We start from the raw sequence: 12,242 nt of genomic DNA, 5'->3' as shown, positions 1-12,242 counted from the left end.
CAATAATCTGGCTGAGGGGATTTCCCAGCAGAGTACTGATAGTGCCATCTGGCTTCTGCTGCCTATGATAAAGTGCAAGAGAAAGAATTAAAAGAATGAACTGTTACATGTGAAGGAACCAGGACTTGCCAAGTTTGACAATAATACTATTTCTCTTTCCCAGCCTCCCCGTATGGTAAATTAGTCTTTAATTAAGACAGGACCTCAGACCAAAGTCAAATCCAGAGTGGGTCTATGGGGGATACTTTGTAAAGACCTCAGAAAGATTTGAGGTAGTGCTTCATAGAACATTTCAGACTGAGAGAAGGCCCTCTGAAGATTTTAAGGTGTCCCCAGCAGATCCTATCTATTAAATAATAGATTCTAAGAATCTTAAGGGTATTACCCTCCGCATACTCACAGGGAGCCCCAGCTAGAGAACTTCTTGCCTCAAATAGATTTATAGTGGTGTGTTTTATCTAATAAAGTGAACCTCACTAAGGTTTTTAGAAAACCCACATAGTTCTTAAGAGAATTGTTCTGGTAGCAGTACAAATTTGAACTAAAATAGAAAGAGTGCAGAGAAGAAAAGAACTTTGGACTCCTGATCTTTGTCGTCTAGGAAGCTGACGGAGGAGGTTTTGTTGTTACTCAGTTTTTTTTTTTTTTTATGGAAAATAAAGGTTTTAACTCCGAGGGCAGAACCAAGAGCTACAGAGAACAACTTACAGAGAGTGTATGGGCACCACAGAATTGGCAAAATGTTCTCAGCTGGATTTCAGAATTGCTAGGGGCCAGTGACTGTTGTGTGCCTCCCATATCCCCCATTTTTTTTTCTCCCCCATTTTTTTTTTTAAGATTTTATTATTTGACAGAGACACAGCAAGAGAGGGAACACAAGCAGTGGGAGAGGGAGAAGCAGGCTTCCCGCGGAGCAGAGAGCCCGATGTGTGGCTCAATCCCAGGACCCTGGGATCATGACCTGAGCTGAAGGCAGACACTTAATGACTGAGCCACCTGGGCACCCCCACTTCCCCCATTTTTGAACAAGAATGTAAGAGTTATCTTATACCTATCCCACCGTTGTATTCTGTGTGTGTGTGTGTAGTTGTTTCTTTAGTTCACAGGTTTTCACTTTGAAAATGATACTCAAGGAGCTATACCTAAGGAGCTATACCCGAGGAGCCTCATCTGTACCTAGATGTGATATAGATGATGCAATCTTAGACCTTGAGCCTGAGCATGACACTAGAATGGAATGAGATTTTTGAGGAGCCTTGAAAGAGGGACGGGTGTATTCTAACTATGGGAGGAATGTGAACCATTGTGGACAGAAGGCAGATTTTCAAAAAATGATTACAATGTTTCCCATCCTATATTCTTCTAGAACCTTGCCACTCTCCTTTTAAGAGGTGGACTCTATGTTCTCCTTTAACTTGGGTGGGGTTTTGGGACTGCCTTGACCACTAGAGTATGGCAAGAGTGATGCTATGTAGCTTCCAAGACTAGGTCAGAAGAATGCCATGCAATTTTGCCTTGCTCTTTTGGGATGCTCACTCTTGGATCCAAGCCCAAGTAGCCAGTGAAAAAACCCATGTGTAGAGATATTGGGAGACCCTCCTAACCCATAGGACTGTCTGAATTCCCAGATGATGGCCACTACCAACCTCCCTGCCATGTGAGTGAGAAAAATAAATGGTTACTATTTCCCCCCCCCTTTTTTTTTTCGAGAGTGTATGCAAGCACACTGGGGACAGGCAGAGGGAGAGGGAGACAGAATGTTAAGTAGTTTCCATGCTTGGTAGAGTCCGATATTGGGCTTGATCACACAACCCTGAGATCATGACTTGAGCCAAAATCAAGAATGAAACGCTCAAGTGACTGAGACACCCAGGCACCCCAAATGGTTACTGTTTTAAGCCACCATGTTTTTGAGGTAGTTGTTACATAGCAACAGCGAACTGAAACATACCCCAAAACATTGTCACATGAAATAATCATTTTGCTCACAAATACACAATTTGGACAGGGCTTGACAGGTACAATTCTTCTCTGCTTCAGATAATCAAAGCCTTTGTTGGCTTCAATTTTAAATGGCTTAGGAGTTAGAATCATGTGGAGGTTTTTCACTCACATATCTGGTACCTGGGTGGAAATAACTCGAAGGCTGGGCTTCACTGGGACAATCACAGGGAATGTCTACAGTTGGCCTCTCCATGTATTTTTGGCTTCCTAACATTGTCACAGGCTCAAAGTAGTCAAACTCCTAAAGGTGGCTCAGGGCTCCAAGAGCAAGTGTTCCCAGCAGAAAAGGTGGGATCTTCATAGCCTTTTATGATCTAGCCTCTGAAGTTACATAGTACCAGTTATGCTCCACACAACTGATTGAAACAGAAGCACATCCAGATTTGAGAGAAGAGTATAGATCTCCCACCTCTTGGTGGGAGAAATGTCAAAGGTTTATGGCTATGTTATAAAACTGCCACAAATGATTTTTCTGTGGTAAGTATGGCATTGTTTATACTTGTCTGAAGTTTAGAGTTGTTATGAACCGAATGTGTCACCTCAAAATTCGTTATTTTGAAATCCCAACCCACAATGTGGTGGCATTTGAAGCTGGGGCCTTGGGGATGTTATTAGGTTTAAATGAGGGCATGAGAGTGAGGCCCCCCATGATGGAATTAGTGCCCTAATAAAAAGAGGAAGAGAAACCAGAGCTCTCTTTCTTTGCCACAGGAGGACATGGGGAGAAAGCAGCCATCTGTAAGCCAGAAAAAGGCCATTACCAGGAACTAAATCTGCTGGAATCTTGATCTTGGACTTCCCAGCCTCCAGAAAAAAATAAATGTCTGTTGTTTCAGTCAACCAGTCTATGGTATTTTGTTATAGCAGCCCAAGCTAAGACATAGTGCTCCTTGAATATGTGGCTTGATGTCTTTGTCAGTTTTGAAACAATTCTCAACTATTATCTCTTCAGATACTCTTATGCAATGCTTTGCAGCCCTCAAAGAAAATGAGGAATGAGGCCTCTAAGAATGTCACACTATGATTTTCCAAAGTCTATTCTTAAAGCCAAGGAAGCAGGAAAATAAGTCATAGTCATTCATCCTTGAAACAGAGTTTAGACTTACCTATTCTAGAGATGCTCCCCATCTTTACCCCAACTCCTCCTCCCAAAGGATTCTTCTCTGATCTCCATGAGGAAAAGGTCAGCCTGGCTTCCTTATACCAACACCTCTCTGTAGGTTTGGCCAATGAAATTTCTACCCTGCTACCAGTATTTGAACCAGTAACAAACATTGGATGGCAATTCTCCCACAGTGATTAAAAAAAAAAAAAAAAGTGACCTAGTATTTGTTCAACTTTAAATTTCATCCATGGCTCAAAGTGTTAAGTAAAAAAAATCTAGAAGAAAATACAAATTTTAACAGAGGGGATGCTTTTTACTTTTTGTGTTGTATACCTCTAATTGAATCTTCTACAATAGGCATGTGTTACATTAGTAAAACTAATGAAAACATAATGTATTAAAAATGTTACCTAAAATACATCATTAATATCCATGACATGAATTTAACATTATCCAGGGGACAACTGATTCACATATGATTATTAAATACCAGAATCTGACCTCGAATTTCTCATGTCAGTAACAGACCAACACATTACAATTTAGGGGAAGCTATATTCTGGGTACCTCCAAGATGTTTGCAGAAAAAGGTTAGAATTTGTTTCCAAGCATCTTCCTGAGCCTTAGAATGAGCCCTGGGCTCCCCACCCCAGATTACAGGTTTGTTCACTAATGTCTGCACAGAAGCTGGGCATAGGGGGAAGTAAGGAGGCTCAATAAAATGCCCAGTCCCAGGATAAGAGATGATCTGGGGTTTTTCCTTTCCATGGGCCTGTAACCGTTTGGAGGCTATTTGGGCATATAACTCACTCCTCCAGTTATGGTCATCCTGACCAACAATGAAGAGGATGGGCCCCTGGGCCTTCTCTATTGGAATCATGCTGGGGTTCTCATGTCCTCCTACAATATCATTCCGAATATCCACAATGTCCAGGAGGCCTGAGAAAGCTACCTTGATTCTCCTAAAATCATGGCCCAATGATGGGATGCAAGTCTGCTTGTAGTATATGGCTCTGTTTCCACTGAACCCAGATCCATTGATGGAAACTGTGGCTGAGATGTTCTTCAAAAATGAGGCCATGGAAAGACAAATATCAGCCCCTAAAGAAATGCCCAGAAGCCCAATGCCTGGGCCCTTTACCTGGAAAAAAAGAAGAAAGAAGAGTCAAGAACGTATCTCATAGAAAAATGTTCTACAATGATGGCAATATTTTCCATCAACATCAATTCACCTAGTGAGTGTTGATACTTTGGGTCTGAGTTAAGCTGAGGGTAGAGGGAAGATGGGGGCTCGGAAGTAGCTGTGCCTTTAGAGGCTGGCAGAAAAAAAATAAAATGGGGCTCCTGGCTGGCTCAGTTGGTAGCACATATGACTCAATCTTAGGATTGTGAATTCGAGCCCTACACTGGGCAGAGATTACTTTAAAAAAAATAAAGGTATTACCTATTAAAACATTTTTTTGGGGGGCACGTGGGTGGCTCAGTCGGTTGAGTGTCTGCCTTCGGCTCAGGTCATGATCCCAGAGTCCTGGGATCGAGCCCCGCATCAGGCTCCCTGCTCCGTGGGAAGCCTGCTTCTCCCTCTCCCACTCCCCCTGCTTGTGTTCCCTCTCTCGCTGTGTCTCTCTCTGTCAAATAAACAAAATCTTAAAAATAAATAAATAAACAAAACACTTTTTTTTAACATAACTAGAAATGCTAACTTTGTGAGTTGGCCACAAGAGTATCAACCTCAGCTGACAGGAGTTTCTTCCCACATAAAAAATATCTGGGTGAACACATGGCAAATGAATTGTCAACTCACTGGCAAGTCTGGGTATTGATTACAAATGTTCCAGACTATCATCCACTAGAGAATGCTGAGTCACGGAGCCTGTCAAGTTCAGGTCCTCATTTAGGTGGACATGATCTAAGTCTCACTGTGCCAAGGTATCTAACTCTGTGGAACCAAGTTCTGTTCTAAGTGAATGACTCACCAGACCCCATCTATATATACTGGCAAATGATTAACTTTATAGAAACAAAGTAAGACTTCAGAGTCAAATTAAGTAGTTCTTAGCTTCTGAAATATGTGGGCAAGTTCTGATCAAAATCTAAGAACACACTGATATCAGAAAATTAAAGATTAAAAAATTAGAAAGAGTCTGCACAGAAAAGTAAACAATCAACAAAACTAAAAGACAACCTAAGGAATGGAAAAAGACATTTGCAAATCACATATCTGATAAAGGGTTAGTATCCAAAATTTAGAAAGAATTTATAAAACTCAACACCCAAGGCACCTGGGTGGTTCAGTGGGTTAAGTGTCCAACTCTTGATTTTGGCTCAGGTCATGATCTCAGGGTCCCGGGATCAAGCCCTGCATCAGGCTCCCTGCTCAGAGGGGAGTCTGCTTCTCCCTCTCCCTCTGCCCCTCCCCCTGCTCATATTCACTCTTGTGTGCACTTTCTCTCAAATTTTTAAAAAAATCTAAAAAAAAAATGTTCAACATTACTCATCATCAGGGAAATGCAAATCAAAACTACAAAGAGATACACTGGGCAGAGATTACTTTAAAAAAAATAAAGGTATTACCTATTAAAACACTTTTTTGGGGGGCACCTGGGTGGCTCAGTCCCAGGATAAGAGATGCCTCTTATCTGCCTGCAGTAGTACCGGAAACCACTGGCCTCATACCCATCAGAATGGCTAAAATCAACAACACAAGAAACAAGTGTTGGTGAGGATGTGGAGAAAAAGGAACACCCATGTACTGTCGGTGGGAATGCAACCTGGTGCAGCCACTGTGAAAAACAGTATAGAGGTTCCTCAAAAAGTTAAAAATAGAGCTACCCTACAATCCAGTAATCACACTACTGGGTATTTATCCCAAAATACAAAAACACTAATTCAAAGGGATACATGCCCCCCATGGGTATTGCAGCATTATTTACAATAGCCAAGATATGGAAGCAGCCTACGTGTGCATCAATAGATGAATGGATAAAGATGTGATGTATATATATATATATACACAATGGAATATTATTCAGCCATAAAAAAGAATGAAATCTTGCCATTTGCAACAAGATGGATAGAACTAGAGAGTATAAGGCTAAGTGAAATAAGTTAGTCAGAGAAAGACAAATACCATGATTTCACTCATATGTGGAATTTAAGAAACAAAACAAATAAAGAAAGGGAAAAAAAAAAAGAGAAATCAAGAAGCAGACTCTTAACTACAGAGAACAAACTGATGGTTACCAGAGGGGAGGTGGATAGGGGGATGGGTTAAATAGGTGATGGGGATTAAGGAATGCACTTGTGATGAGCTGTTGAATCCCTTTATTGTACACCTGAAATATAACACTGTATGTTAACTATACTGGAATTAAAATTAAAAACTTAAATAAAGAAAGCATATAGGGGCGCCTGGGTGGCTCCATCGGTTAAGCCTCTGCCTTCAGCTCTGGTAATGATCTCAGGGTCCTGGGATCAGGCTCCCTGCTCAGTGGGGAGTCTGCTTCTCCTTCTCCCTCTGACTCTTCCCTTTGCTCATGCTCTCTCTCTAATGAATAAATCAATCTTTTTTTAAAATATGTTAAAACTAAAAATTAGAAACTCATTTTGCATAACAAATGCAAATTCCTGAATAATACCTTTAAATAAAACTTCACATGGATTTTTACAATTAATCCTGTCTTACTAAGTCATCTGACAGAGAAAGTGTAAATAGGCACCTAAAGCTAAGGAAGTCTCCAAAAAAAATTTCTGTGAAAGAAGAGTTGAGCAGCAACAGGGCACCTGACACAGGTGAGTGCAAAGTGACACCCTCCCTGGATGTATTTCTAGAGAGAATGATACAATAAAGGACATTAGGAGAACCTTGGAGTGTTGAAGCATGTAGCACAGGGCTTCTTCAAAGTAGTCCAGGTGTATGCCATCAATTTCCTTGGGGAGATCTTCAAAGTTATAATAAGCTAGAGCCAACGTGGCAAAGCCATGACCAGCCAAAAGGCTGGCTCGATATTCCATGAGGCCCCCTCCAATTCCAAAGATGTCAATGATCCCCGGGAAAGGTCCAGGTCCTAAAGAAGAGAATATAAAGGAAAGGCATTATACAATTTAAAAAAATTGCTTTCCTTTTAGAGATCTCTTTAGTGGGTTCCTATGAATCAAAGAGAAAAAAACACAGCTCGCTGAGTTATTATGCAAAAGGAATACAAATACCTTGTAAGGAAAATCTACAAGGTACCTTCTCATTAATGAGTTTATCCTCCATATGATTCTATAAATTATCTACAAGGTTCTAAGAATCTTTAGTTATCAAGGGCTAACTTGAGTAACAAAGTCTTTCATTACTGACTACATCATGAAAGGAGGAATTTCATGTTTTAGACAGTGTTCATTCATAGTGTTCTGTTAGGGGATTGGACATAAAATTAAGAATCTTGAAATAAAGCTTTATGTTGTGTTGCATTGACCCTTGGCTTTGTGTGTGTGTCTCTTGATATTTCAGATGTCTATTTAGAGATAGGAAAGAAAAATATCCAGAGATGGCTTCAGGTGAGAAAACCAGTAGAATCTAAAGTGTGATCTGTGGTACAGAAGGGCATGAAGAAGTGGAGAAGAGACCCAGTGTACCCAGGGCGCTACAGAAGGGTGACATGGCAACAGCTTCCTTGATTGATAGGGCTGATGAGATCTATAAAGTAGTTATTAAAACAAAGTGGACCACATACCTACCCATCCTGACCCTTTTTATTTTAACCTGCCGAATAACAGTACTCACCTCATTGAGATATTATGGAGATTAAATGAGATAATACAAGCAAAACGCGTAACACAGAGCCCAACACATCAAAATACTCCATTTTGGTTGTTTGGCTACTGGCTTCGTCATTGTCATCTTCTCTGTCCTAACGGATGAGCTAAACTCTGCCTGCAGTAGTACCGGAAACCACTGGCCGCCACGGCACCCAGCCGCGCGCCCCCAGCAGCCCACACTCACCAGGGGGCAGGAAGAGCGTGGCGCGCACCCGGCCCGCGCGCACCGGCTCCCGCCGCACGCCCGGCCGCAGGAAGTCGCGCTCGTGCACCGCCCGGCCCAGGACGCGCCGGGCGTCCGGCTCGTGGCCGTCGAGCACCTCCAGCTCCACGGCGAAAGGCGTCTGCACGTCCCGCTTCACAAACCGCCAAAAAGGCTTATCCGGCTCCAGGGCCCAGAGCAGCCCCATGGGCTCGAGCCCCACGAAGCTGCCGCCCAGCGCGGGCGCGCGCGCTAGGTCCAGGAGGCCGCCGGCGTCGGCTTGGTACCGCGCGTGGGCCCGGAAGAGCGCGCCCTTCTCGTCGCGCAGGGACGCGCGCAGCGTGACGGGCTGTCGCGGGGCCAGGCCGCGCACGGCGATGCGCACGGGCTCGTCCCAGCTGCAGCGGCCTGCGGGCTGCAGGATAACCGTCACCATCCCGGCTGCACGCGGCTGCCCTCTGGACCTGGAGCAGGGAAGCCGCAGGTCGCGACCGGCCGAAGTCTGGCCCAGGCGGCGGAGTGCGCTTCGCAGGCCCGACGGGGTCAGGCGTCCCCTGGCGCAGGAACGGTGGGTGGCGGAGGCGCGTCAGGAGGCGTCTGGGCGCTGCAGACCCGTGGCCTGCGCACCCGGGACTCGCCTGAGTTAAAAGCAGCAGCAGGTTGTTCTCCCAGCCCGGGGGGTAGGGGGTGGGGGGCGCACGGAGCGTCCTGAAAACTGGGTGTGGTGCTGAACCCTCCTCCGAAACGCTTCTCCCCCTCCGGCCGTTCTCAGTTGTTGGAGTGAAAGTTGGGTAATCGATTCGTGTTGAGACCAGAACTGAATGAGTTTAGGCAGAATTCCAAGAATCCCAGGCCCTCCGTGGAAAAGGGTAACTTTTTTTTTTTTTAACTTTTAGTGAATTATAACGTACAAAAAGCGTGCAAACCCTAAGCGTACAGTCCAATGAATTTTTACAATCGGAACATAGCATACCTGTGTAACTAAGCACAGGAATCCAGAACCCTCATTACCAGCACTCCAGCAGCCATCCTCATTCCTGCTCCAGGCATTTCCCTTGTCCCCAAAGGTACTCTATCCTATTCCAACAAAATGAGTTATTTTATGGGAATGAATCCTTCGGTGCGTCGTTTTTAGTGTCTTTCTGCTTTCAACAGTGTTTATGAGATTCATGTCTATTGTTGGGTGTAGTTGTACATCTTTTATTATCACTTCTAAGAGGTTCCATTTTGTGATAGGACAAGTGTTTGTCAACTTTACTACCAATGGACAGTTGGTAGTTCTCAGATTGGGACTATTTGGTGCTATGAACATTCAAGAACCTATTTTTTGATGAACATACATGTGCATTTCAGTGGGGTATATACCTGAGAGTGGAATTGCTGTATGATAAGGAATGCATATGTTCAGCCTTAGTAGACACTAAAAGTCAACCTTTTGAATGGGACCCTAGAAGCAATATCGATATAATGTTCAGAGATGCCCAGTGTTTTATTTATACATACAACAGTAATAGCTACTCTTTATCAATATCCAAATGCTTTACATACAAAATTCAACATATTCACAAAACAATGGGAGTATTTTTAGAATATCGCTGAGGAGGATCTTGAGGCTTGGAGAATATTAAGCCACTGAAGTTATCTAATTAGAGCCTTGACTAACTCCAAATATGGAACTCAAAGGTAACAGCAGCATTGTGGTGAGGTGTAATCAGAGTCCTAGCTCTGACTTTATTAACTAGTTTTGTAGCCTTCCAACAAGTTTTTTATTTCTCTGGGTCTCAGAGTTCTTGTTTGTAACATAGTAAAAGTCTCTCATAGAGGATCAAACATATAGTGTATGTGAAGTCTTAAGAGTATGTGAAGCGAAGCGTAAGGTTTGATTTCATAATCGCCAGAGACTGGGCCCATGTGTTTCATTTCTCATGGTCTCCAGATAGTTGCCCTAGGTTTGCATATGGCTTTCTAAACTGCTCTTATAAGAAAAACCAAAATAAAGATATTCTTTTTTAGAGAAAAAAATACATATTTTTTGAAACAGATGTAAGCAGTTCTGAAAAGTTTAAAATGTGAAATGATAGAATCTCTTCTCTTTCCAGTTCCCCTTTTCCCTCAAAGGTGGTTGCATACATCTTGATTTTTTTCCTGTATGTTTGCAGTGTGTAAGCATATGGGAGTGTAAACATACTAATCCACTGTTCTGCAACTTGCAGACCTATGTTTTCATTTTTCTGTATATACAGGAATAGAATTGATGGGTCGTATGGCAAATCTATGTTAAACCTTTCGAGGAGCTGCCAGACCATTTTTCGAAGTCGCATTTGAAATCCCACAGCAGTGTATGAGAGTTGCAATTAATCCACATCCTTGCCAACACTCGTTATTATCTGTCTTTCTCATTATAGACATCCTAGTAATAGTCTCTTTGTAGTTTTGATTCGCATTTCCTTGGTGGCTAATGATGTTGAGCATCTTTTCTTGTGCTTATTGACCGTTGTATGTCTTTGGAGAAATGTCTATTTAGATCCTTGTCCTATTTTTTTAAGTTGGGCTGTCTTTTTATTATTGAGTCAAAAGAGTTATTTATATATTTACATATAAGTCCCTTATCAAATATGTGATTGACAAATATTTTCTCCCATTCTGTGAGTTGTCCTTTTATTATTTTTTTAATTTTTAATTTTTTTTTAAAGTAGGCTCCATACCCAATGTGGGGCTTGAGCTCACAACCCTGAGATTAAGAGTCCTATGCTCTACTGACTTGAGCCAGCCAGGTGCCCCTATATTTTTTAATGGTATCCTGTGATACATAGAAGTTTTTAGGCTTCTTTTTTTTTTTTTTTTAAGATTTTATTTATTTATTTGAGAGAGAGAATGAGAGACAGAGAGCATGAGAAGGAGGAAGGTCAGAGGGAGAAGCAGACTCCCTGCTGAGCAGGGAGCCCGATTCGGGACTCAATCCCGGGACTCCAGGATCATGACCTGAGCCAAAGGCAGTCGCTTAACCAACTGAGCCACCCAGGCGCCCTAGGCTTCTTTTGTCTTTGTTTTTTTTAAGTAAGCTCCATGCCCAGTGTGAGGCTTGAACTTGTGACCCCGAGATCAAGCGTTGCATGCTCCACCAACTGAGCCATCCAGGTGCCCCTACTCCTGTATTTTCCTCTAGGAGTGCTGTAATTTTAGCTCTTATGTGTAGGTCTTTATTGAGTCAGTTTATGTATGGTTTGAGGTAAGGATCCAAATTCATTATTTTGCATGTGGTTATCCAGTTGTCTCAACACCATTTGTTGAAAAGATCATTTTTTTCCCCATTGAATTTTCTTGGCATCCTTGTCAAAATTCAATTGACTATAGATGTGAGGGTTTATTTCTGGACTCTCAGTTCTATTCTGTTGATTTTTATGTCTGTCCTTATGTGTGTGCCATGTTGTCTGATTGTTGCTTTGTAGTAAGTTTTGAAACTGGGAAATAGGAATCTTCAATTTTACTCTTTTTCAAGATTCTGGGTCCCTTGAATTTCAATAGGAATTTTAGGATCAGCTTGTCAATTTATGCCGAGAAGCCAGATGGAATTTTGTTGGAGATTGCATTGAATCTGTAGGTCAATTTGTAGTCTGCCAAGGTGACCATAACAAATCCCAGAGACTGGTGGTGTGAACAACAGAAATTAATTTCCTATAGTTCTGGAGGATAGAAATTCAAGATCACAAGGTGTCAGCAGGGTTGTTTTCTTCTGGGGACCAGGAGGGAAGAATCTGTTCCAGACCTCTTTCTTAGCTTATGGATGACCATCTTCTTGTATCTTCACATGGTTTTCTCTCATACATGTTTGTGTCCTAATCTCTTTTTATAAGGACACTAGTCATCTTGGATTAGGGCCCCTTCATATGACCTTATTTACTTTAATTACCTCTTTAGAGGCCCTGCCTCCAAATACAGTCACATTCTGAGGTGCTGGGGATTAGAATTCAACATGTGAATTTTGGGAAGCCACAGTTCAGTCCATAACAGGGAACAGTGCCATTTTAACTAAACTGAATTAATTAAGACTTAATATTAAGTCTTCTGATCCATGAAATGGGATGTCTTTCCATTTACTTAGATCTTCTTTATTTTCTTCCAACA

The 12,242-nt window shown here is 42.3% G+C and overlaps 1 protein-coding gene and 1 non-coding gene across 3 annotated transcripts; one reads left to right on the top strand and one right to left on the bottom strand.

Annotated features, from left to right (window-relative positions):
• Positions 1-3,473: 3,473 nt before the first annotated feature.
• On the bottom strand, positions 3,474-8,553 carry ACOT4 (acyl-CoA thioesterase 4). 2 transcript variants are annotated; one of them, XM_045901174.3, is made up of 3 exons: positions 8,100-8,553; positions 6,974-7,176; positions 3,474-4,250 (listed from the first exon to the last, which is right to left on the bottom strand). In XM_045901174.3, the coding sequence occupies exons 1-3, from the start codon at positions 8,551-8,553 to the stop codon at positions 3,645-3,647; spliced, it is 1,263 nt and encodes a 420-aa protein (XP_045757130.2). In that variant the 3' UTR covers positions 3,474-3,644. The 2 variants fall into 2 exon arrangements, with proteins under 2 accessions (XP_045757130.2, XP_054369771.2); XM_054513796.2 differs by lacking the exon at positions 3,474-4,250 and adding an exon at positions 5,553-5,797.
• LOC123862748 (small nucleolar RNA SNORD56) lies at positions 4,303-4,373 on the top strand. Its single transcript, XR_006795418.1, has one exon. It is a non-coding gene; the product is annotated as a small nucleolar RNA SNORD56 (small nucleolar RNA).
• Positions 8,554-12,242: the final 3,689 nt, after the last annotated feature.

This window comes from Mirounga angustirostris, unplaced genomic scaffold, assembly GCF_029215605.1.
Source record: "Mirounga angustirostris isolate CCGP_5_RB_7025 unplaced genomic scaffold, mMirAng1.0.hap1 SCAF_9, whole genome shotgun sequence".
Taxonomy (NCBI): Eukaryota; Metazoa; Chordata; class Mammalia; order Carnivora; family Phocidae; genus Mirounga; species Mirounga angustirostris.
Note: the sequence above shows the minus strand (reverse complement) of the source record. Positions and strands in the feature narration are given on the sequence as shown.

Excerpts from the sequence above, each read along its gene's own strand:
- ACOT4 (XM_045901174.3), bottom strand. The coding sequence starts at position 8,553 with ATGGTGACGGTTATCCTGCAGCCCGCAGGCCGCTGCAGCTGGGACGAG. Across the intron at positions 7,177-8,099 it reads CACGCTCTTCCTGCCCCCTG|GACCTGGACCTTTCCCGGGG; the intron begins GTGAGTGTGGGC and ends TCTCTTCTTTAG. Across the intron at positions 4,251-6,973 it reads ACATGCTTCAACACTCCAAG|GTAAAGGGCCCAGGCATTGG; the intron begins GTTCTCCTAATG and ends CTTTTTTTCCAG.